This window comes from Neodiprion fabricii, chromosome 7 (genome assembly GCF_021155785.1).
Source record: "Neodiprion fabricii isolate iyNeoFabr1 chromosome 7, iyNeoFabr1.1, whole genome shotgun sequence".
NCBI lineage: Eukaryota > Metazoa > Arthropoda > Insecta > Hymenoptera > Diprionidae > Neodiprion > Neodiprion fabricii.
In genome coordinates, this window is record NC_060245.1 from 6,871,811 (window position 1) to 6,897,060 (window position 25,250).

At 36.0% G+C, this 25,250-nt stretch overlaps 3 protein-coding genes across 4 annotated transcripts in view; 2 read left to right on the forward strand and 1 right to left on the reverse strand.

Annotated features, from left to right (window-relative positions):
- Window positions 1-815: 815 nt before the first annotated feature.
- On the reverse strand, window positions 816-3,103 carry LOC124187131 (methylosome protein 50). Its single transcript, XM_046579391.1, has 5 exons — window positions 2,893-3,103; window positions 2,309-2,648; window positions 1,726-1,898; window positions 1,279-1,471; window positions 816-1,164 (listed from the first exon to the last, which is right to left on the reverse strand). The coding sequence occupies exons 1-5, from the start codon at window positions 2,990-2,992 to the stop codon at window positions 978-980; spliced, it is 993 nt and encodes a 330-aa protein (XP_046435347.1). The 5' UTR covers window positions 2,993-3,103; the 3' UTR covers window positions 816-977.
- Window positions 3,104-4,328: 1,225 nt separating this feature from the next.
- On the forward strand, window positions 4,329-9,914 carry LOC124186199 (vesicle-associated membrane protein-associated protein A-like). The gene is made up of 6 exons (XM_046577691.1): window positions 4,329-4,601; window positions 6,130-6,282; window positions 6,945-7,057; window positions 7,423-7,572; window positions 7,653-7,754; window positions 8,774-9,914. The coding sequence occupies exons 1-6, from the start codon at window positions 4,544-4,546 to the stop codon at window positions 8,957-8,959; spliced, it is 762 nt and encodes a 253-aa protein (XP_046433647.1). The 5' UTR covers window positions 4,329-4,543; the 3' UTR covers window positions 8,960-9,914.
- Window positions 9,915-16,201: 6,287 nt separating this feature from the next.
- Window positions 16,202-25,250, forward strand: part of LOC124187170 (glucose transporter type 1) — a 77,183-nt gene continuing 68,134 nt past the window's right edge. Inside the window, exon 1 of one of the 2 annotated variants that reach the window (XM_046579489.1) lies at window positions 16,202-16,329. The gene's annotated coding sequence lies outside the window, so the exon portion shown is untranslated. Of the gene's footprint in view, window positions 16,330-24,278; window positions 24,637-25,250 lie in introns of those variants that run through there. The other variant, XM_046579488.1, reaches the window with a different exon arrangement.

Here is a 25,250-nt window from a genome sequence, read left to right on the forward strand (position 1 = left end):
ATCTAATTTCATCTTCGTCTAGCAGTGATGATGACTTGCCGAAGCCGAAAGATAGAGGAGAGATTCCCAAAATTTTAAATGTCGTAGGAGTAATCCACAGCATGTCCGATATCGAAGTATGGATACACATTTTTTTAGCTTTTAGAGGTTAACTGCTAGGTATATTTCAGGAGATTGGGACAGCTCGACTTGCTACTTATTAATTTTTATCTTTTCAGTGGAATTGTCAATTTTTTTTGCCCCTGCGTGCTCGTGCCTAACATTTGTGACATATATTTACAAACAAAAAATTACCGTTGCGTTTGTTCAATTGGCTCCTTTATCACTTGCTTGAAAAAACTGACAGTCGCGCAGTCAGTCAAGGACCGGCACATTATTTCTGATTTAGGAGAAATTATGATTTGGAGGCTTATTACGGTTCTCGAGCGAGTTTACTCACTTCTCACATTTTCATCTCACGTGAGTTTTTTCAGTGATCAACACTTTTTAGTGACTGTAGTGGTTGGATCTAACGGAATAGGCCACTGAAACAACTTAGTGTCATGTGTCAGAAATTGACGCAAGGACAGTGCATGTCCAATCGCGTTTTTGAGACAAATCGGGAAAGGGATGATCGTTTCAATTACCTTACGATTAAAAATATTAACACAGTTCAGAATATTGTATTCCAGAATGATGTAAGCTTACTTGAGATTGCATAAGAATGGCATGTTGGGAAGTTATTATTTGTGTTCATGAATACCGGTATGTTGTATGTATGAAATTACAACTATGTATTAAAATTGTTAAAACGAAACCAATGATACAATAGTATATACAATGTTGTAAGCATTTATTAAAAATGTATGAAATAAACAGTAACTTTAAATTGTTAGGGCACTGATTCAGATGACAATTAACGAGGCAAAATCTCGACATAACGAATGACTCGCAAAGTTGTCGATTCTGTATTGAGTAATTTAATGTACAAATCAACATCAAGAAGATATCGCATGTTCCAGAACAGTGTTATCCCAGGAAGCTGTTAGTAGACAATTTTGGTCCCATGCCAATCCACGAACAAAGTCACGATGGTTCTTATTTTCGTATATCACTTCCATGTTGTTGCTTGTATCGAACACCTTCACCTCTGTACTATCGCAGCATCCAGCAAATTGGTCATTTCTATGCAAATTGAATAATTAGGGCAAGTATAAAAATAATTTCAGTGTTGTAGAAACATTATACTCATGTACATAGCCACTGGGAATGAATCAAGCGAAACTGGTTCACACAAACCTGGCTGGATTGAATAAAAGCCTGTAAACTCCTCTAGAAAAAGCTCGAGGGTTTTGGAAAACAGGTTCACTACTTGATTGCCTGACATCGAGCACTAAAATTCTACCATCTGCATCTCCAATCACAAGTTCATGTACATTTTTCGGATTCCAGGCTGCTGCAGTCAGTCCACATTCGACATTTTTGATTATACCTTGGAATAGTATTATGATACAGTCACTAATGTTACAGAGGAAAACGAATATGAAATATTATCAAGTATCTGAAATTAAGCACTTCGCATCAGTTAAGACACTTTGTGGCTTATGTCCGATAATTACAAAATTGAAATCAATGCTCAAGTTTGAATATTTGTGTAAAGTGTTTCAGGTTACAGTTATTTTTCAAAAAACTTTGCAGTGCAAAAGTCGATGACAAAGGTCGATGCACGATTAACTGCATACATACAGCTGGCTGGCTTTTGTTGTCGGAGATCCCACAGTAATGCATCGTGATCAAGAGAAATAGATGCAAAGATATCTATGGATTTGGGTTGCGCTTGTACGCAAGTCACTGTATCTGTGTGAGCCGGACTGAATGTATGACTGGAATACATCTCAACCGTATCCCAAACTTTTACGCTGGAAAAATTAACGAAATTTCATTTACATCATACAGATTCATATCTTGATATGAATCAACCAAATATTAGCATCATTGGTTGAGTATAATTTATTGCAATAAGTAATACTGTTAATGTTCAAACATGCGCGCAGTAATTAACTAATGTTGCAAAAACCATAAACTATACAACTGCTCTTGTAACATACAAAGAAGCACCTGCTGTAAGATTAACGAATATCAGTTACAAGTAACTTTTAACAAATGGAAGCCCACAGAATTGAATCACATTGTGAGCAGTTTGGACCAAGTAAAATGAGGTTCAAAATCTAGAATCTTCATCCACAGCATAAGATGAACAGATCTTAGTTTTTGGCATTTATTAAAGGTAACTTATATTGATCGCTCTGAGCAATTTTTTTGCTAATACCAATAATCCATCCCTCCTGTAACTAGACGAGTGTTTGTATCGAAGGCTGATACGGATGTGATGGCATCGTCATGCTCAAATGAATATCCTAAACATTGTAACTCATAGTTGTGTGTGTCAGCCATCTCATTTATACTAAGAATCTGAAGAACTCCACTGTCTTCACAGATTACAAATTTATTAGTTCCACTTAAGCATGCACCGTCACATACTCCACTTTCAGTTTTCATAGCGGTTGTTGCTTTGTCTCTATTGAAGTCGGTATGATCCTTGTAATACCAAACAGTCCCATTCCAATAACGGTCTGTCATATTACTCGCACCTAATATTGCGCCAATACCTGTAAATCATGGATTTGATTGCAATTGGAATGCAATAGTGTTACTTAAACAAATCTGTGAGGCAAAAATGAAAACAAGGTTTCAGTACTTTGATGGATGGTCAATTGACTTAATTTCAACTTCACAGTATCTCAGAGGCAGAGAATAATACGTAACAACTCATACTGACAGTTTGTTGCTATAAATGTTCTAGCGATATAAATTTTAGGTGGCATTAACGCCGGGTAACCTCAAGAATATTACCATCAGAAACTAGAATGAACTGCAGATGCCGATCAACATTCGGCGGTATATCGGCAGAAGTCATGTTTCTGTAAATCTCGGCATTTAAATTAGGATCCATCGCTGTATTACCGAACTCCGTTATTAAAAAATGATTAATACACAAATTTGATTAATAGTTCCCAACAACTTAGCGCGTCGCACGCCTGCCACATGTGTAAGGTTTCTCTCTGTGAGAAGGCGATAGCGCGGTAGAAAGAGAAAGCTCCGTATGGAATGCCAGTATACTACACTGCGAGAGAATGCTGAGCGCGCATGCGCGCGATTAGACAAGGATAGAAGGATGGGTCCATATGCAGCTTTCTCTTTCTATCCCGCTATCGCATTCACCAACGGGCTACTTTTGAGATCGCGCGGTCTATTGTTATATGTTTATGGGTGTATTCCGCTAGGGAACTGTGGCAGTCCAGTAATAGTATATTTATAATTTTCAAACTAGCGGTTGGTACCATTTACTGGTCACTTAATGCCAAAGTGTTCCATCGTGCTGGGCACAGTAACAGTGACGGATTTGATCTTCAATTTCGGGTGATGATTAAAATAAAAATAAAAATAGGTTTAACACAGAAATTCAAAATTGTAAATAAAGATAATGATTATATTTCAATTATAAAAGATCACAATAAATTATATTTATTTAGGATTTGTTCGATAGACTATTCTAACGACAATAACACTCGTTTACTGTCCAGCACGATGGAACACTTTGGCAGTAAATAACCAGTAAATATCACCAGCCGCTAGTTAGAAAATTCAAATATATTATTACTGGACTGCCACAGTTCCCTGGCGGAATACACCCATGGCAATCAGTTTAGGGAGTGGAACAAGAGAAACTGAAATAACAAAATTGTAGCTCCGCGAAAGCGTCTAAATAAATAACTGAATGCATCAAAGGCCTGCGATTGAAGAACCGGCATAAGCATGAACGACAATAGACTCATTCGATTGTGGCGTTTGGGCAAGCTAGCAGACGATTATTAGGGCGCTCTGTTATCATACGACGATTGTGGTTGGTCAAAAGATTGCCCGATAACACATAAAAACATTATAATCGAACGTAGCTACTGATAAAGAGACGCAAACGCGGCTCACAACGAAGATACATGGAAGGAATGTCGTCGATGGTTCGTTTAACTGCGTAAACATAACGTATTCGTAGATGACATGTGTCACGGGCGCATGTGCGTTCATGCGTATCGCGCTTCATGCCTAATTTCCATGTAAAATTTCAGGGTACTTCAAACGAGTGCGTTGAGAATTCCATCGGTGCATTCCACTGGACCGAAGCTACAATTGGTTCATCAATGTCGTCGGCAAGTGGGCATGGAAATGAGCCGTTAAACTTAGCGTAGTAGTGAATATGATTAGCGTGGTAGAGGTCGTTGGGGAATGACGTAACGCAAGAAGAGACCTCAGCTATACATAATTTCCGTAAATGACGCATGCGTATTTTGTGAAAACTGCAAATCAGAATTAGTTCAACGGAATCCCAGCTAGTGGAAGTGAGCGCGGGGTTGCAAGGAGAAAATTTTCTCATCAAGTGTTTAATAAATCTGTCACATTACGGTCGGGACGAGAGGATAATACCGCGAGGCGAGGCGTTAAAAACATGGCTAAGCCCGAGCAGATTTTAATTATCGAGCCACAGGGCGAGCTGCGGTTCAGGGGTACGCGGGTTCTCTCATTTACTTTCAATACACACAATGCATTTCGCATATATACATGCTTCATACTTTGTAGCGGTGTTAGCGACACGGACACGGATATCATACAAGCAGCGTGTGACTGTGTGCCGGATATCCGTGCCTTTAGACAATCGGATACTCGCATTTTTTATCGTCCACGTTTCGTCCTGTTCGCACTTTACCCGCAGTCCTCAACTCCTGTTTCCTAACCCGTCTCATTTACGTCGACGTTGCTGTCAAAGTTTTATCTTCTCCGAGTTTACACAGCGGCTCCCCCTCTTGCATCCGTTCCTCCCCCACCCCCTTCCGCGATCCACCAATCATCATTTCCCTTTACCCCATCTTTGCCCGCTTTTCCACATGTCTCTTATTCACCCCAAGACTCGACACTCGGACTTTGCCTTTTCTCAATATATCAACGCTCATCGACAACTCTCTTCCTGCCAGCACCTGCTGCGCCTAATTATCATGCTATTTTCATCCGTCGTGGGAGTGGCCCTTTTATCAAAATATACTTTTCATTACCGCCATTCGTTTCCAATGCATATCTATTATCTTACAGATTGTCTTCTATTCCGACTCCTTAGCCGGTGCTTATATGTATTTTTAGGTATTCACACTCCGGTTACTTGGCCAGGGAATATGTCTCCAGATCTTCGATTACTTCTTTCCATCTAATTATTATTGCTCGTAGGATGTTCATTTCACTCGACATATAATCAGTTTGGATTTCTTTCAAAATTCGTACAATGTTCATCTGATATAGAATCGTCGATTTGTTACTTCTGTACTTTGGATCGGACAACGAATGTTGGATTTTTTTGTTTGAAATGTATTGTAAATAGTATAAGCAAATGAAAAAGGTATAATTGTTTCAATTTTGACAATACTTTGTACGTTAATGCGTTGACAAGAGGAAAGATTTTCTTACTATATCTTGATTTCAGCCTTTGGTAATAATCTTTTGTTAATGTCCAAATAATCAGGTTGCATTCATATTATATCACACTTGTCAAGAGTGATTACCTTGCGCTCAAGCAAACTGAGTTGCTCAGACAAGAGATTTCTGTTTCAGACATTTAATGACATCACCCTCTTCTAACTAATGAAGTAATCTTGAGAAATAGATCCTTGATCAAATACTCAAGTGGTTTTCATTGAAATGTGATTCACTAAATTCACATTTTGCAAATTCATTCATTTTCATTCCAACGTGTAATTAGCACTACGGTATCAAAGTAAATGGAAATAGATGTTTGTTGTTTGGACAATTTACCAATACTCTTAGGCATTGCTAACGTAACATTTCACATAACTTCAATAGTACCGTCGTTGCGAGGTGATAGTATAATCTGATAAATTATGTGTGGAAGCAATTGTCATGCAAATGTAGGAATTGCTGGATCAGAATAAAGAATATATGAGAAACAGAAAACACAACACAAAAGTCGTACCAGCGCATGAGTTTAACGTACATGAAAATACGTTTTGTCTTCTTTTTTTTTCGCAGGACCTTTTACATCTCCGGTCACAACGTATATGAAACTGACCAATCCGTCGGACCACAAAGTGTATTTTAAAATAAAGACGACTGCCCCTAAGAAGTACTGCGTCCGGCCCAATTCTGGCGCCCTAAAGCCTAAGGGTGTCACTCAAATAGCAGGTACTTTCCATTATTCAACAGCAGATGGATTTCATATTCTTAGACAATCGCTAGCATTCACCTAGTCATTTTTTTTATTCGTCAAGAATATACTGTAAAAATTTTTAGATTGTCATTTTTATTTTCAAAATTTACCAAAGCATTTTTCATTGTAACCAGAAGTTAGTGCTGTAATAATCATTATAGAACCATAGTCAAAAAGTTGTTCTGAACCTGCTTCATAAATTGTCGTTTTTTTCTTTATCTTCTCATCTGTTCTGGACAGTCAAGTTTTTTGCGCACAGAATTGGCAAACAGTTTTACAGCCAATTAAATTTTATAGATATAAAACGCAGTGCACTACTATCTTTCATTTTAAGCAGGTTTTAGTTAGAGTCAACATTTCCAATATATTCGTAATAGCTCTTGAGCCTTTATTGCATATTCAAATTATTGTATAATATTCTCTCTTTTCCAAACAATAGGCAAGTCTAATTACAATTGTGATTGTAGCCTTAGATAATACATGAAATACGACTCTTGGATGTTGCTTAAATTACTGACACATTGGCATATGCAATATTAGTTTGTTAGAAGTTGATTATTATTTTACACGTGTATATAATATTTTGTTTACTTTTAAATAACAGAAGATATTTCTTAATTTAAAATTTCTTTCACAGTATGCTTACAACCATTTGACTTTGTTCCTGGCGAGAAAAATAAACACAAGTTTATGGTTCAAACTATGATAGCTCCTGAGGATGACGACGAAGATTTTGTCAACGAGTCGTTGGTATGTTTTGCAAGCCTGAAATACATGCCATATGTGCTTCTGAACACATTTTAAGCTTCCAAAATATTATTTCACTTATCAGCGTACGTACAGATTTGAATGCATCAGTTGACAAAATAAAAGATATCTTCATGACTACCAAATAATTCTTATGCGATGGAAAGAAGTCTGATATTGCATTAAATTTATTTGCAATAAAAAACGATACCTATTGAAGAAACTACATCGACACTGCTAGCTAGTATTATACAAATATGTGCGGGTGTATAAAACTTATCGCGAATGGATCAGTGTATCCGAAAAAATGCTAAGCAAATTTCGAAGATAAGATAATACACGAAGCATGTAATTAACATCAATTTCAGTGGAAGGACATAAATCCAGATCAGTTAATGGACTTCAAACTGAAGTGTGTCTTCGAAAATCCAGTAAGCAATACCACAGCTGAGAGCAGCGATGGTGTGGATGATGATAAAAACAAGGGGATCGGCGATTCTGTCAAATCATCTCCCAAGGTGCGTTCTGAGACGGTAATATTCTCCGTTTTAATTAACATATTGGTTCTAAAATTCAATTTCATTATCTGTTAATCTAGCCACATGGAAAGATGGAGGAAGAACTAATGAAAGCGGCACTCGAAGTAAAGCAACTCAGGGAGGAAGAGAGCAACCTTAGGCAGGAAAACCTTCAGCTGAAGGTAAATCAATTCGCCATTTCACGACCATATTTATGACAATTTTATACCAATGTCTATATTTTGTTATAACAATATTGCTATTACATGCTTCCACGAACGTTTTAATAATTACATATAACAACATTATCCGTTTCCGATGTTATTTGATGTAGATACGTTAAACTTCGATTTTTTTTTTTCTTAATTTTTGGTTGTTGTTTCCATTCTATGCTACCAATATTTTCAAACGCACTTTTTAATTCAAACGCACAACATGCATGTTCTAACTCGTTTTCCTGTACATATTCAGTGTCTTTGTGGTGATAATTTGCTAAAAAACGATTATACGTACACATAATATATCCATCTTAGTATATTCCTATTTTATTTCTTCAGGCTCATTCTGTCACTGTACGTGGTTTGGTTTACCCTCTATTATTCTATGGTATTTTCACATTCATCGTTCCCTTTGCGCTTCCGGTCAACACTTCTCGTATTGTTTTTGTGGCTTGCTTTCTCAGGTTTTTTTCCCACTGCTTTTATTATTTAAAGGCACTAAGGTTGAAGGAATTTTTCCAAAGAAATGACTAAATCGTCTATCATTTGGCAGAGTGATCATTTTAAATTAGATACAAAGAGAACACTGTCAAGTTTAAATTAGAAGTACGATCTATTTTCTGACCATGTTCAAATTTATGCATTGCTCAATTCTTCAGCAACATAATTCTAGTCACTATATTTCAGTTCTACTTCGCCAGTGTCAATAGATTCTGTGTGCTCGTTTACCCATTCTAGTAATTTTACTTATTCTCTGCAAAGCCCTGATTTAGCCTTTTTCTAATCATTACTTAGACCTATCTTGTTTGTTACGACAAGACGAAGCTTCTATGATTTGTTCATAATTTGTATATCATCAGAAATCATCAATTATACGTGGTAACATTGAGAAAAGTATTTGTCAAGACTTGAGCCGATGACTTGAATTCAATCGTTCGATCGTTATACTAATAAGTATAATTGACTGTGAATTTTCATAATAGGAAGAGCTTATAAGATTGCGGCATGCTGCATCGGGCACAGCGACTATTACAAGTGGAAACATGGCAGCGCTTGCGGGACTGACAGCGAACAGTGGCGACAAGTTAAATCCAACTAAAATTCCTACCAGTGTACTCATCGCCATTGCCATGGTGGTAGTCGGATACTTGCTGGGGAAGTTAATCTGAGCACATCTGCCTTGCCGATAACTCCAGCCCCCCTCCTCCCCCCTCGCCCCTCCCCCATACCCAAAAATTTTCATGGCTGAACCGCTGCGTGGTTCATTGCCATTAGCACGAAGCGTAAACGTCTCAAGTTGTCCTGTTAATTAATTGTTCAGTGAAAAACGAAAAGAAAGAAAAAAAAAAAAATTTGAAACCAAATTCTATCGTGGTTTACATTAATCGAGTCATCCTGTAGGGCATTGTGCTTACTTTTTTTTATAATGCAAATAAAATATCCGACGGTTTTTTTTTTTTTTTTTAGCTTTTTTTCTTAAATCTCTTTTAAACTTTAATTTTCCATATGACTTGTCTGATGTTTCGAACGCGCAACACTGCGACCCTCGACTATGCGTATAAGTACATACAGTACAGATTTTTTCTGTCAATGAAATTTAATAAATTGAAATAATATGACGATAGCAGATGTTACAAGTATTGATTCTCAATTACGACAAGTCTATTCCTTCTTTCTTCGTTTTCTGTTTTTTTTTTTTTTGTTCCTTCCATGTCTTTGAAACCATGTCGCCACTAATAAGTATGTAAATTATGGAATTATTGATAAATGTTATAATAAATAGTACGAATGATATTATGTTTAAATCAGACCGCATAATTGTATACATACACACACACACACACACACACGTGCATATTACGCACCTGATATATTACGTCGAAACGAACTTTGTTGTACATAATGCATTAAAAGTGAAAATTCATAAATTGATGATATCAGGGTGGGGGTGATGGCTGAATAAGTAGTGATGCGCAACGTGGCGAACTTGGGCATAATAAACGTCGGTGTGTAACTCTGGCAACGGCTTGCTGTGCGTAAGTTGTTGACGCATTCAATTTATCAACGCTTCAAGTGTAATTTTTATTTATTTATGTTTGTCTAATATAAATGAAACAAAAGATTTAAAAAAAAAAAAAAAAAAAAAAAAAAATAAAGGAGAAGGGAGAGAAAAAAAGAACACGCAAAATACAATTAAATCAAAATAAAGGTAATTCCCAGCTGTCGAAACGGTGTGAGTATATTGCTTAAATCCTTGAAATCCAAATAGAAAATTGTTTTTTATCTGAGAGTGGTGCATGGTGTGCAGAGACATGGTTAATTGCAAATGACTGTTAGCAAGAAGAAGAGTGAAAAAAAAAAAAGAAAACCATGGGGAAAGCTGAAAATGTTTGACGGGTCCGATGCCACTTACATTAGTTTATCGAACAAGACGGCACATCGGTGCTTTAAAGATAGGCGCGAAATTCGATTGGTGAAATGAGTTGTCGTTTCTTTGGTTTTATTTTTTTCGTTTTTTAGTATTTTCAGTTTTATCTTATAAAAGTAATCACGTAAGTGTCTCCTCATTTCATTCTACGCTAACATTGTATCGCAAAGCAAAAAACTTTTTACAACTTTGATGTATTGAATGGAACTTTCATATGCAACTTGTTGAAAAATTCAGATTGTAGAACAATCGATAGCTGAATTTCTATGTTCACGCTAAAACTTATCAGGCTAAAGTCTTGTGGAACGGAATACAAAACGAGGGCTTATTCCGCCCTGTGAGACTCGCAGCTTTGATCTACGCGTGTGTATATTTAAAAGTGAACAGTAGGATTACGATTGGGAGTTATAATAAGAGTTAAATATGAGAGAGAGAGAGAGAGAGAGATAGAGAGATAGAGAGAGCAAAAGGCAGAGAAATAGAGTACTAGGGAGGGGTTTCATTAAGTGGTATAATAAATGGGTGCTAGGTTCGGCTGACTAGGCAGTGATTTATTCTCTAGCTGTAGCTAGGACAAGATCGATGTAATGTAATTGTGATTTAATTTACTACTAAATAAGGTAAACGTCAACGTTGATACTGCGAACGAGTGAACTTCTCTCACTATACTCGAGAAATAAGTTTTAACGATAAGTTACCTCACGCTTATAATGTCATGAGGAATTCCAGCTAATGTTTGAGAGAAGAACCGGCGGTCATCCTACTACAAGCATAAGCCCACGTTAAGAATGCGCAGGAGATTTGGTTTACACTTTCATTTGAACGAATTATTATCGATATAATATATTATAATATAGCGTGATCAGGAATAGAGCGTATAGAGTTTTTAAAATACCAAACATACTTTGTGTCCTGATTCTTATTGTGAGATTGTAACTCGTTATATTTCTGGTCCATATTCTGTGAATGAATCCGATATAAACGTACGAAAACTATTGTGCCTATTTAAGCACTTTGTTTTCTTTTCTTTTTTTAATGATAGTGAAACAAAAAAAAAAAAAAATAATTTCGATGAATAAACAAAGCTTAAAATCGCCTTAGGGTTGACATCAATTCTACGTAAGAATTTCATCCGATGAAATATCAATGGACAAGTTTCACGTATAATATTTGATCAGGTATATTTTGCTATAGATCTCGGAAGGCAATTTGAAATCCGATTGTGCAGTTTTTTCATTTATTCATTGAATTTTACGAATTAAAAATGATTCAAACATTTAGGTTTCAATTACTGGATGATAATTCAGAAAGTTCAGTCATAGAATTAGGATGGCTAGCAAATCACCACCCACGTGTTTTTTTATATTCCCGTTGCGATATTGTTACAATAGGTCATTTTTTAATAAAAATTTACTTACCGATAATCTTACGAATTACGTTCGAGTTTTTCTACAACTTCAATTGCATTCATAATCGATCCAGTGTATTTGTCGAACGCTACTCTTCCTGTACATAATTTTGCTGTTAAAAACTTGACTGTCGTATGATTATTTTATACTATAATTCGACCGATTTTTTAATTTAAAATTTATTTTTCAATCATCAGTTTATCGTTCGTTACAAAGTTAAATGAACGTGGGCAAAGGAATTTTTTTTTCCCAATCGTAAGTGTTAATTATTGGAGTCTGGTGAAATACGAAATGCACTTCATTTAAGAGAAAAGTTTTCGTATCGCGATATTTTCGCAGTATTAGGTTTTCTTGATTTTCATTTAATTTCGTTCTTCTTTTACAGGTAAAAGTAAGAATATATTTTCTTATGTTCTTGGCGTTCTTTAATAATTGTTACGAAAAAACAATTGTCGAAGTTCCGGGGATTGCGTTGAGTTTGGTCTTTTGCTTTACATTACAATCGTTAAATGACCTGAAAAATTTGTTAAATTCTTACGAAACCTTCCAGTAATGATATAACAGTGGAATAATGTTTTTTAGATAACATTTGTTGCCAATACTTACGTCGTGTACCATATTGCGCAGAAAGTTCGTGTTTGTAAGGTCTTCAATATTGTAAACACGCTATTTCAACAATATACATAATACATGTTTTAATACACTTGAAGGTGAAAGTTGTTGCATAGAGTAAATAATAAGTGGCATAATGTGTTGAATGTAAATGAATATACATTCATTTCACTTTTATCTCAATCTTACACCTACGTTCCATCAGACGAATTAAACTCATTCTTCTGGTAGAACATATCGCGCTTGGGATGATTATTATTATCGAATTTAAACTTTGATTAGTTGTACAAAATATGTATGATATATTTGAATTTACTCCAGCTCCCTCAATTTTTATTGTAATTAATCCAGACACCCAATGTAATGTAATAACTAATTTTTACCCAATTTCAAGCTGTTATCATATACATACATATAATAATGATAAAAAAATAAACAATAATATTAATAATAATGATAACCTAAGGAAATAATAATAATAATAATAATAATAATAATAAATGTGTTTATCGGTGAATCGCGATACTCTTTTTCTTGTCTCAGCTGCAGCCACGTTTACTTTTCTTTCCTTTGAGTTGCAATTGGTGGTTATAACAGATCTTGTTTTATTCATCCACGTTGTGCCGGTTGTTCGTTTCGCATGATGATTGTTTGATTCCATGTTGATTACTCATTGTGTAAATAAAATTCTTCGGGACAAAACATAGTTACATGAAGTTTCCTTGCGCTTAAAATTCTCCTTTCGAATCGCAATCGGATTCAGTAATGAAAATGTGATGCTGCGACATCTGGTTGCAAAAATAACGTTTTACTAACTGTTCGATTGAAAAATGAACAGGTCAGAATAGGTTACGAAGTTCAATGGGATGTTATTAACGATTGTTCAGTAGAAAGTATATTTGTGTAACTCAGGCATGTTTTACGCGTTTTTTCGTGCATGTTTTTCGTACACAAAGTACTTGTTTCTATGACGATAGGGTGACACTATGAATGCGCATGCGCTGTCGCAAACAAATCTGACATTAAGCGGCCCTAACCTCAATTCCGTGCCTCGTAAAAAAACAGGTAATATATTCTTATTACATAAAGAATCGTGTGCAACAACTTGTTACGCAATATACTATTTTAGTACAAGAATGCTCAAAGTAGTTCTATCGGTTTAAATTAGAGTTTTGCGTTAGAATTATTCAATTAATTTGTTACGTATTGGTTTGAAATATTGTTTGAGGTACAGCGTACGCCCACCAGGCGTAATAGCGACGTTCGCCTGTCTCGCATCAAGAAACATCTGTATACTTTATTAGTAACGTGTAATATTCGGAATTAATCTACGGATACCTGTACATGACTAGTACTCGTTCCTAGACAGTTTTCTGCCTTGTTGAAAATGATGATCATACTTCAAATTGTAAAATTTCATGACCAAAATCAACGTGTAATTTATTATATGATTTATCTCGTAAAATCAATCATTCTCGTAAAATATATAAGAAAACCCCGCAATGAATTTCAAAAACTCTAATCATCAGATATACCACAAGATCAAAAATCATCTAGTCAACTGTATATGATTTTTGAGCTAGTATATCTGATGATGCGTGCTTTTGTAATTTATTACGTGATATTTGACATATTTTCTCGAAATACAAGATAAATCATGTAATATATTACATGTTAATTTTGGTCGTTACACCTTATGATTTACCACATTAACATTTTCGGCAGTGGGTACCGGTCGAATCTACTTATTGGAATTAAATACTTTCAGGAATGTGCGAAAAATTATTAAACCGAGTTCGACTCATTCCAATGAATTCATATAAAGAGTAATTGATAAATAATTCGAATTTTTCAAACGAGACTTTAATATTTTTTCAAAAACACCTGCCTTGCTGCTATTCGTTTTTCAGTAATTAGCAATTTTTAGCATAAAATTTTCATCGTGAATAGTATCTCGATTTTCTTCGGTTATTCCGCGTCATAAATAGTACTGGCGACTTATTGTGAGTTAGCTAAGTTCAAGCTGAGCACATCTTTTGTGTACGTTAATGTGGCTATTAGAAATAATTACCAAAGGAGTCGTAGATTTCCTAGTTCAATCTGTAAAAGGATAAATGATAAGTTAAAGCCCTATAATTATTACTCGCATACGTTAGCTCGAGCTTCAGTATTAATAGATCGCTCATTTTATAGAAGAGTGACCGGATCCAGACGAGAATAGAGCGTTTCATATGAAAAGCTCGGCGGGACGTGTGACATAATTTCACTGCTCTAAAAATGAGGAGTTAAATTCATAGATCCTACACGCAAACTAAGCTGGTTGTATACATACTACTCTGATCAAATATTACATCGGATTTTGTTTATTGTATCAAATTAAGTATTACACTTAATAAAAGTATGTATATCATTTCTCGTGCACAAGTTATTATCTACGATCATGAAACACGTTTCAATATACAGGGTGTCCCAGAACTAAGTACGCAAAATAATAGGTGTCATAGAGGGGGTCGCCAGCTAAGTAAATTAACCTGAAAAACATTTGGTTTCGGAAATCGCGTCGTCATGTAGACAAACGAGTACACATCAGAAGTGGGTTACGAGCAGTGTTGGGCACCATTAATTACTTTGTGTAATTAATTACATCGAAATTACTACTTACATTGGTAATTTTCGAATAATTAAAAAAAAAAAAAATAAATACCAATTACATTTGTAATTTGTAATTAGAAGGAAAACTGATACTAATTACATCCGTAATTCGTAATCAGAAGGAAAATCTATACTAATTACATTCGTAATTTGTAATTTAAATTTTTATGAATCAAATTTACAACTGTGATTAGTATATTTTTTCACGCAATTACAAATTACCAATTCAATCAGTAATTTTGATGTAATTGTTTTTAACCGATCGTATCTCGCGAACGCGACTTCGGAGACAGGTTAATCTACCCAACTCGACCCCCTTTATTACGCCTTATCATTTTGTGTATTTAGTTATGGGACACTCTGTAGACTCTACAGTGTAGAGCTATCTGCCTATAAGTTTGTGTGCAAAATAACCGAGAAAACTTTTTTGTCACTGCTTGAATTTTCGAGGATTTTTCTGAATTTTTTTGTACAAATCGTTTAAATTTCTATTGTCAAGTTGCAGATTTTTTTCTGTTCGATATAATTTGTATATAAAAGTAGATCTGATTTTCGTTATGGCTTTTACTTTTCATTGTATAACCACGTATAATGCAAATACTTTCAAACTTATCAAACTATAAATTTGACACAACTTCTGAGATTTGAAAATAATTTAAATGTCAGGAGATTAATTACAGACTGAAAAATTTCGCTTCTTTGCTACTTCATTGAAACAATATAAAATATGCGTTATTAGAGGTCCCACCGGTCGCCGCCAGATGGCGCAGGCTACTCAGCGCTCCCACAACGAAGTCAACACCTACATTGTGATAACATCGGGCGATTCGAATCAGCATTGAATCTGTCGCGCGCAGTTTAAAAGGGACGTGATGTGTCATGAGTTTGAAACTAAAGTGATGTCCGTGTAATGTGTAATTTGACGTAACAATGTATCGCGCGTTCTCATCGAACCTCGCTGATTATGTTGGTAACATTGTGTTTCGATCCCGTCTATTCTCACTAGGCAATCATTTATTCTGTTCAACGCGATGTCAGATTGTAAAGACTCAAATATCGTGGCTGTGTTTATATTTCAAAACTTGGCAATTTGGTAATTTGAATTTTTTCATACCCTATCTATCTCGATTGGGGATCATTTCATGTTGATTCTACCGCCCTTCAATTTTTCACATTAAAACTTTGGTGATATCTACAGACGCCATTTAAAACTTTTTCAAATAGTTTTACAATTTACTCATGATTTATGGTAGCCTGCATCGTCAACTTTGAAGCGAATGGTAATTTATGGTAATGACCCGTCTGGTCTACATGAGTACCAGTCTCTCTGTAAGTGCCTGCTACGGAACTGCCCAATTGAGCGTGTCCCCCCTCCGTGCTGGAGACTTCCGCTAACACGTTATTCATCATCTTCTTCTCAACCTGCTGGCCATCTAAGGTACCGAACCAATTTATAACCAGTTTATATAAATGACGTAGGAAATTCATGTGCTTATGATGCAGCGCTGAATTGCATGCAGAAATAAGGAAACCCTGCGACGTATGAATGTGGAAACTTGACGTAGTGTAATTTGTACGGAAGAAATTGCGAAAAAGAAAAGAACGATGTTCGGTAATGTAGAGGAATCGCAAAATTGTTCGGAAAAATACCTGCTCGGAGAAACTCAGAATTTTCTTGAATAACTCTCCGCGATCTTTCTCACTGTTGAGAGCCTTCATATTATATATCTAGTGAGTTTCTGGAAAAATATTTTACCGAGTTATGCAGCAGAAAAATTTGCATTGAAACAATTTACTGGAGGTAAGTTTTATTATTTTCACGGTATTATACGTATATCTTAAAATTCTATGTTTCTAGCCAGACTATATTTATAACGTTCTGATTTAAAGATAACTTTGGTGCACGAATAACAAGATCTCATACTTGATTGCATAAGCTGCCCATTTCGTTTTAATGTTTTTCCAAATCATGGTCATTTTTGAACGTACAAGTTATATCACATCTCTTTGATTGTGGCCATGAAAACTCTTTCCTGATAAACATACAGTGTTGTATCGTCATTGAACGTAATACTTTAATGTAAACAACGTACTTGAAAAGTGTCGAAAAAACGTACGACCTCTGAGTTTTTCGTGTAATTTTGCCACTTCAAAATACGTTTTTTGACAAATCTACATAAAAATGAAATAGAAATTTCAGAAGAATGCAGGGAACTAATTAATTTTACAAATCTATGACTCGATGTTGATCTGAATCCATTCTAGAATTCTTTGAACAACTTTCTGTTCATGGATTTTATTTTACTGAATCCAAACTTCAATTCGAGCGTTTCATTGGCAACCGGGAGGTTTACAGAAATGTCCATTTTTTTCTTAGCATTGTGACAAAATCGATACTTCACATACTGACAGAATAATTTATCTTTCGAAAGCTGTTCTTGTTCTTCAACTTTCTGAAAATTGTTTAGGAATAGAATATTACATATACTGAAAGAAAATCTTAGAAAAAGTACGTGTAAGTTTTTCCAATATGTTTAATGTAATTTTTGAAATGATTTATTACTGGGATAGATAATTACGAAAAATTATTATTTCGCAATTTTCGAATGAATTCGCACGATCAGTTACATTAGGAAAATATTAGGACTGTGTTCTGCTTCATTACGGTTCACCGAAATTCAGAAAACCCTAATAACGGGTGGGAATAAATATGTAGAAGACTCTGAAAATCGAAATGTTCACAAGATGAAATTTTCAAAGACGCCAAAGTTTTTCTTATAGAATTTCAAAATCCCCAAATTTATGAGGATGAAGTTAGTAACGTTACTGTAGCGATGCATTTTTAGGAAAAATTATTAATTCGCACCATCGTGACTTTCTGAAATTCAGTAAACCATTATAAACAAAATGTACACTGATTCTGAAAAGCCAACTCCATGAAAGTTATCCTAAAATTGCCTGATAATGATTTTTTCTCCTGATGTATCGTTACGTTAACGTAACTAACTTCAGCCTCATTAAATTTTAAATTCTAGAAAGTTGAATTATAAGTTTGGCTTTTCCATATTTTACTCACCTAGAAAATTTTGACTTTTCCATACTACGGTTATCTACAAATCAAAAAATCCTATTATACAAATCAGATTCTCACCTTATCGAAAATTTGATACTGTAACCCATCTGTTGGTCAATTTTTTTTTTACATTTTCATTTCCCACCTATTACATCAACGGTACTAACTTTAATGTGGTAAAAAGCAGTAAAACCACACGGACAGAATAAAAGAGCAGATTTTACTCAAATCTGCAGGAAAAGAGGGGCTAAAATGCAGAATTTACTGTAGAATCAGTGAAACCTACAGTGTGCGGATAAAAATCTGCTACATTTATCGTAAAAACTATATTTGATTTCGTGCCCCTCTTTTCCTGCAGTTTTGAGTAAAACCTGTTCTTTTTCTGCTCTCCGTGGAGATTTTCTGCTACCTCCGACAGAAATTTTTTTTTTCATTAAAAAATTTACAATATACTACAATTTTTACAGAAAATTAATAATTCTCTACAGAAAACTATGCACATTAGGGTGGTCCTTATTTGGGGTGTTGACGAATTCCGATAAGTGCGCCCCCTAGACACGTTTGAAATAAATTTAAAAAAATGTGTGCGAAAACGGAGCGCTGTAGTCCAATTAGAAGACGTGCCTATAAGCTCGTTTTGTTTTTCATTTGAATAACATGGGATTTTCAGACTACTTCAGTCATTATGTTTTTGAGTTGTCCCCATGAACGCAAAAAATTCTTTTTTCACATAAATCTGTTGTTCATGGATCTCGGAATATCGTAAAATCTTTCCCGATCCAGAAAAACAGACGGCGATCAAAACATTTTAATTTTAATTATTACTTTTTAAAAAAGTATAAAGTATAAACGATGTGTTTTTAAATACACTAATTGAAATACATATTTTTTCCCACATGTACAATTATTTTTTTTTACAAACTTATGACGTAAATAAGACTGCCTTTTAATTGGTGAAATACTGTCAAGCACCAAACGGCTAAAAAGAGGTATTCTCACGTTGATCAATTTGCCGTCGTGTATAATATCAGGGGGATGGGGGGCGTAAAGGTTGTGATAACGACTTCTGGAAAAATATACGCGTAGTTGTACCCATGAACAACAGATTTATGTGAAAAAAGAATTTTTTGCGTTCATGGGGACAACTCAAAAACATAATGACTGAAGTAGTCTGAAAATCCCATGTTATTCAAATGAAAAACAAAACGAGCTTATAGGCACGTCTTCTAATTGGACTACAGCGCTCCGTTTTCGCACACATTTTTTTAAATTTATTTCAAACGTGTCTAGGGGGCGCACTTATCGGAATTCGTCAACACCCCAAATAAGGACCACCCTAATGCACATTTACAATTTTGTACGAAATAATACGAAATGTCACAGTTTCTGTGATAATTCGTAATACACTGAGAAAAATTTCATTTGTTACAGTAACTAGAAAAGTTCAGTAAAACAGGCGTAGTTAAAAAAAACTGTTTGAATATTGTTGGAATTATATAGATAACTAATTTTCATTTTCCACTTAGAACTATATTTTTCGATTGTGGTAAAAAATGAAAATAGTCAAGGACTGACCGGTAGCCGAAACAAAAAATTTCTCTCAGTGTAGTAGTAGAAATTTTCACCAGGGGACCGAGGGCGTTTCGGCGCATCCTGGCTCTGTTTACCAGTGCCCCATTAACGCTCGATGCTCATGGACTATGTATTCGCATAACCGGGAATCGGGCGGCCGGTCACCATACCAGTGAACGCGGAGTTTGTGCGGCGAGTGCAGACGGCGCGGGCTTGTTTGGCAGGGTAACACAGTCCGGGAAGTGGGAGACGACGCGAGGAGAGGAGTACGTGGATGCAGAACAGGGCGGCGGTGGCGGTGGCGGTGGCGGTAGTAGCTGGCTATTGATTTCAAGGGCTTCCTTGGCCCCCGCCTTCCCGTGTAGAGCCCGTCGTCGGGTTCAGGTCACCCTGAAGGGCTCGCGGTGCCCCCGTCACAATCTTTGTCTTCCTGATTCGGTGAAAATTGTTGCTGAAAATATTTCATCAACGAATTGCCAAGCTTAAGCCCGGGAATTTTTACCAATCTCTTATGTCTGATGTCGTTTTTTTTCAATTCTTTGCTTGAAACAAAATGGAATTGCTCAAATCTGCTATTCTTCTTTTTTTATTTTGACAAAACATTGATTTTTAATGAACGACTTTGAAACGTCAAGATTCACCGAATCTTATTGTTAGTCACAATCTTTGTCTGGCTGACTCGGTGAAAATTGTTGCTAAAAATATTTCATCAACAAATTGCCAAGCTTAAGCCCGGGAATTTTTACCAATCTCTTATGTCTGATGTCGTTTTTTTTCAATTCTTTGCTTGAAACAAAATGGAATTGCTCAAATCTGCTATTCTTCTTTTTTTATTTTGACAAAACATTGATTTTTAATGAACGACTTTGAAACGTCAAGATTCACCGAATCTTATTGTTAGTCACAATCTTTGTCTGGCTGACTCGGTGAAAATTGTTGCTAAAAATATTTCATCAACAAATTGCCAAGCTTAAGCCCGGGAATTTTTACCAATCTCTTATGTCTGATGTCGTTTTTTTTCAATTCTTTGCTTGAAACAAAATGGAATTGCTCAAATCTGCTATTCTTCTTTTTTTATCTTGACAAAACATTGATTTTTAATGAACGACTTTGAAACGTCAAGATTCACCGAATCTTATTGTTAGTCACAATCTTTGTCTTCTTGACTCGGTGAAAATTGTTGCTGAAAATATTTCATCAACGAATTGCCAAGCTTAAGCCCGGGAATCTTTACCAATCTCTTATGTCTGATGTCGTTTTTTTTCAATTCTTTGCTTGAAACAAAATGGAATTGCTCAAATCTGCTATTCTTCTTTTTTTATCTTGACAAAACATTGATTTTTAATGAACGACTTTGAAACGTCAAGATTCACCGAATCTTATTGTTAGTCACAATCTTTGTCTTCTTGACTCGGTGAAAATTGTTGCTGAAAATATTTCATCAACGAATTGCCAAGCTTAAGCCCGGGAATCTTTACCAATCTCTTATGTCTGATGTCGTTTTTTTTCAATTCTTTGCTTGAAACAAAATGGAATTGCTCAAATCTGCTATTCTTCTTTTTTTATCTTGACAAAACATTGATTTTTAATGAACGACTTTGAAACGTCAAGATTCACCGAATCTTATTGTTAGTCACAATCTTTGTCTTCTTGACTCGGTGAAAATTGTTGCTGAAAATATTTCATCAACGAATTGCCAAGCTTAAGCCCGGGAATCTTTACCAATCTCTTATGTCTAATGTCGTTTTTTTTCAATTCTTTGCTTGAAACAAAATGGAATTGCTCAAATCTGCTATTCTTCTTTTTTTGTCTTGACAAAACATTGATTTTTAATGAACGACTTTGAAACGTCAAGATTCACCGAATCTTATTGTTAGTCACAATCTTTGTCTTCTTGACTCGGTGAAAATTGTTGCTGAAAATATTTCATCAACGAATTGCCAAGCTTAAGCCCGGGAATCTTTACCAATCTCTTATGTCTGATGTCGTTTTTTTTCAATTCTTTGCTTGAAACAAAATGGAATTGCTCAAATCTGCTATTCTTCTTTTTTTATCTTGACAAAACATTGATTTTTAATGAACGACTTTGAAACGTCAAGATTCACCGAATCTTATTGTTAGTCACAATCTTTGTCTTCTTGACTCGGTGAAAATTGTTGCTGAAAATATTTCATCAACGAATTGCCAAGCTTAAGCCCGGGAATCTTTACCAATCTCTTATGTCTGATGTCGTTTTTTTTCAATTCTTTGCTTGAAACAAAATGGAATTGCTCAAATCTGCTATTCTTCTTTTTTTATCTTGACAAAACATTGATTTTTAATGAACGACTTTGAAACGTCAAGATTCACCGAATCTTATTGTTAGTCACAATCTTTGTCTTCTTGACTCGGTGAAAATTGTTGCTGAAAATATTTCATCAACGAATTGCCAAGCTTAAGCCCGGGAATCTTTACCAATCTCTTATGTCTGATGTCGTTTTTTTTCAATTCTTTGCTTGAAACAAAATGGAATTGCTCAAATCTGCTATTCTTCTTTTTTTATCTTGACAAAACATTGATTTTTAATGAACGACTTTGAAACGTCAAGATTCACCGAATCTTATTGTTAGTCACAATCTTTGTCTTCTTGACTCGGTGAAAATTGTTGCTGAAAATATTTCATCAACGAATTGCCAAGCTTAAGCCCGGGAATTTTTACCAATCTCTTATGTCTGATGTCGTTTTTTTTCAATTCTTTGCTTGAAACAAAATGGAATTGCTCAAATCTGCTATTCTTCTTTTTTTATTTTGACAAAACATTGATTTTTAATGAACGACTTCGAAACGTCAAGATTCACCGAATCTTAGAGGGTCCGATTGCAGAAACAATTTTGATAAACTTTCGAAGCATATTTTCGTTGAAGATATCGACATTTTTATTAACCTATAATTTCAATCCTCAACCAAATTTATAATGTAACAATTTCGCCGAAAAACAGCGATATTTCAACTATTCAGATAAAGTTTTCTGAAATCTTCTCGATATCTAGTCTCAATTTGTCAGCGCTATGCTTAACAAAATGGGATTGCTCAAGTGAGTTACAGAGCTTTGTTGTTTTTTTTTTTATCCGAAATATAGATTTTGCCTGAATGACTTTGAAAAGTCGTAATTTCCCAAATTCTCGAGATTCCAATCGTAGTATGTTTCCATGAGTTTCAGACATCTATTTTCCCTTAGGATTCCCGAATTATCATCGATCAGCATTTCCTATCCTCAATTTTATGGCTTCAAATCATTTATTTGACAAATGTCAGAATCAATTCTGACATTGAACTCCTACCGTGAGTGCCGATTACTGCAATACCGTTATTTGTGACTGAAGATCAGTGGCTATTCACTAATACTATCAAATTTTAACTTACTCCTCGACTTATTCAGGAAGTCAGGAGACTGAAAGCTCGAGAAGAATTTTATTTCAACGTATAGAATAAATCGGCATGTACATAATCAAGTCAATGCTGGATCACTTGTGATAGAACCACTGCAAAAATCAGTGGCAGATACTTGAAACTGGAAATCTACATTCACTATTAATTGGTACTAGCAAGTTTTGTTTAATAATACATATTGGTTCATATCCAGATAGTAGAGATTTCGTTTCTGCTAAGTTTCAAGGCGCGCATTGACAGCAAGCAACTAAAACTGTGATTTTACGATTTTTCACCATCCGCATGCGATGGTTTTGCTTTCCTGTTAAAAACCGTTTCATCATCAATTCTCTGCAAGGAGAAATTGAATTGTTTGCAAAATACTTTAACTGAAACTGTATTTTACTATATACAGTCCTCAATTATTTTCAATTTTCAACGTATATAGTTAAAAAAAATATAGTTCCGAGCAGTAAATTGATACAAGTTCTGTATCCGTAGCCAGAAAATCGATTCTTTTTGGTCACGGTCAAATGTAAATTTTTTTTTCACTCTATCTTGCAACTGTTCCGATATTTTGACGCTGGTGGTGCACCGATAAATTGACAATGAGGTGAGATGGGAGACAACGTTTCGATAACTAAAAATAGTACCGTCGACGACTAGAATCCCAGTAAATAGTTACGCATGTATCATATTTTCTGGTAATTTCAACGATATCATAACCGTTATGACGAGGATACCGAGTCAACCCGTTCACGTTAAAATGAAAATATTGTTTCAAAATGCCTTTACGTTTGAGTAAAGAAACAGTTTTAGAACGATTTTGAGATGTTTTGGACGCGATTCAGGAATAGAGTTTCCGTTTTTTTTTTTCCCCATAAAAATTTTCGTATTCTCGCATTGTGAGATCAATTCTGAAAAATAATCGATTTGGCATAAAATTTTACCCCCGTTTCGTACAATCGAGAATTATTTAATATGCGGTGTATTTCGAGAAAATCGTAGGAAACGTATAAAAGTCATAATCGTACGCTGTAGAGTTAAAAAAAAAAAAAAAAAAGAAAAAACAAAATTTTCTACTAACCGTAACAATTGAAATTTATCCCAGTGATGGTGCAACCCCAATCCCGTTCGATACGGGGATGTATGCGGCTAGGGTTAAAAGTTGGTGCGATACCGTTGGGTTGGGCGGGCCGGGGGCGAGTTGTCCTTTGGGGTTGGGGCGCGGCGGAACCCTCGTCATCCCCTAGGTACGGCACTGCGCGAATTGGGCCGAGCGCCGCCGGATCAAGGGACGACCGTGGCTAGCGATACGTCGAGCTGGATGCCCGCGTTGGGGCGTCTCCTTCTGCCGTCACCGGCGTCGATCTGTCGACGAGAGACCGCACGCACCCTCCGTCTGCAGGGATAAACCAAGTTTGTTATTTATTTACAAGGTATTGTTTTTCATGTTACGAAATAACGAGGGTGAATCGGAGTTGCGAAAGGGGTGGACTGCGAGGTGGTCCTTCTAATAGTGAAAACTAAAACCGAACCAGTTATGACCAGTTGAGGACAGTGATAAGTGACCGAGGAAATTCGTCGTACTCATCGCGGGCGGAAGGGACACACGGTTATTTTCGTGCGGAAATGATAGTGCCACCAAAAATCGAGCCCTCTTCGGGCCGCAGCCCGTGATCGTCGAATCGGGTGAGTGCAGCATGCATCGAGTTGTTTGAAGTCATTCTTGTGAACCGGCCAGAAACGGCTACTCGACGACCCTCCGGTCATTCGCCATGGATCCGTTCTCCATATGATGCTATATTATTCCAATTCCCGGCTTTTCGTCGATTCGGAATTAATTGATGTGTAACTCCACCAGCCGGGGAAATCGTCGTCGCGGGGTGCAGAGTGCAAAGGCCCGCATCGATCGAGGGTTGATATCGCGTGGAATGTTGGTGTGGCGATGGGAAGAATTATTGGCATGCTTTGAAATCTCCCTCGTTGCCAGGTGAACGTCACTCGCTTGACCCGGCCAGACATCGTAGTCTTTCCACTATGGAAATCTGCAGAGACGCCAAAGTACAGACGGATTATTTCCCGATCGCGATTTAACAGCTTATCATCGACTCCGCGAATAGCTGCGCGATGCAATTCAACCGCACTGAAATTCGTAACCCCACACACACGCCTATCAAAATGTAGGGCATGCAGTATCGAGTCCCGGACCATCGCGGCTCCTCTGCTCAGGAATTATCACGAGGAAAGAGAGAAACCCGAGGAGAAGCATCTCACGGATATTCTTCGTTCTGTGATATGGTGTA

Coding starts and splice junctions, on each gene's coding strand:
- LOC124186199 (XM_046577691.1), top strand. CDS start 4,544: ATGGCTAAGCCCGAGCAGATTTTAATTATCGAGCCACAGGGCGAGCTG. Junction 6,283..6,944: donor GGGTGTCACTCAAATAGCAG/GTACTTTCCATT, acceptor TTTCTTTCACAG/TATGCTTACAACCATTTGAC. Junction 7,755..8,773: donor AGGAAAACCTTCAGCTGAAG/GTAAATCAATTC, acceptor TTTTCATAATAG/GAAGAGCTTATAAGATTGCG.
- LOC124187131 (XM_046579391.1), bottom strand. CDS start 2,992: ATGGATCCTAATTTAAATGCCGAGATTTACAGAAACATGACTTCTGCC. Junction 2,649..2,892: donor GTTCATTCTAGTTTCTGATG/GTAATATTCTTG, acceptor CATGATTTACAG/GTATTGGCGCAATATTAGGT. Junction 1,472..1,725: donor ACAACAAAAGCCAGCCAGCT/GTATGTATGCAG, acceptor TACTATTCCAAG/GTATAATCAAAAATGTCGAA.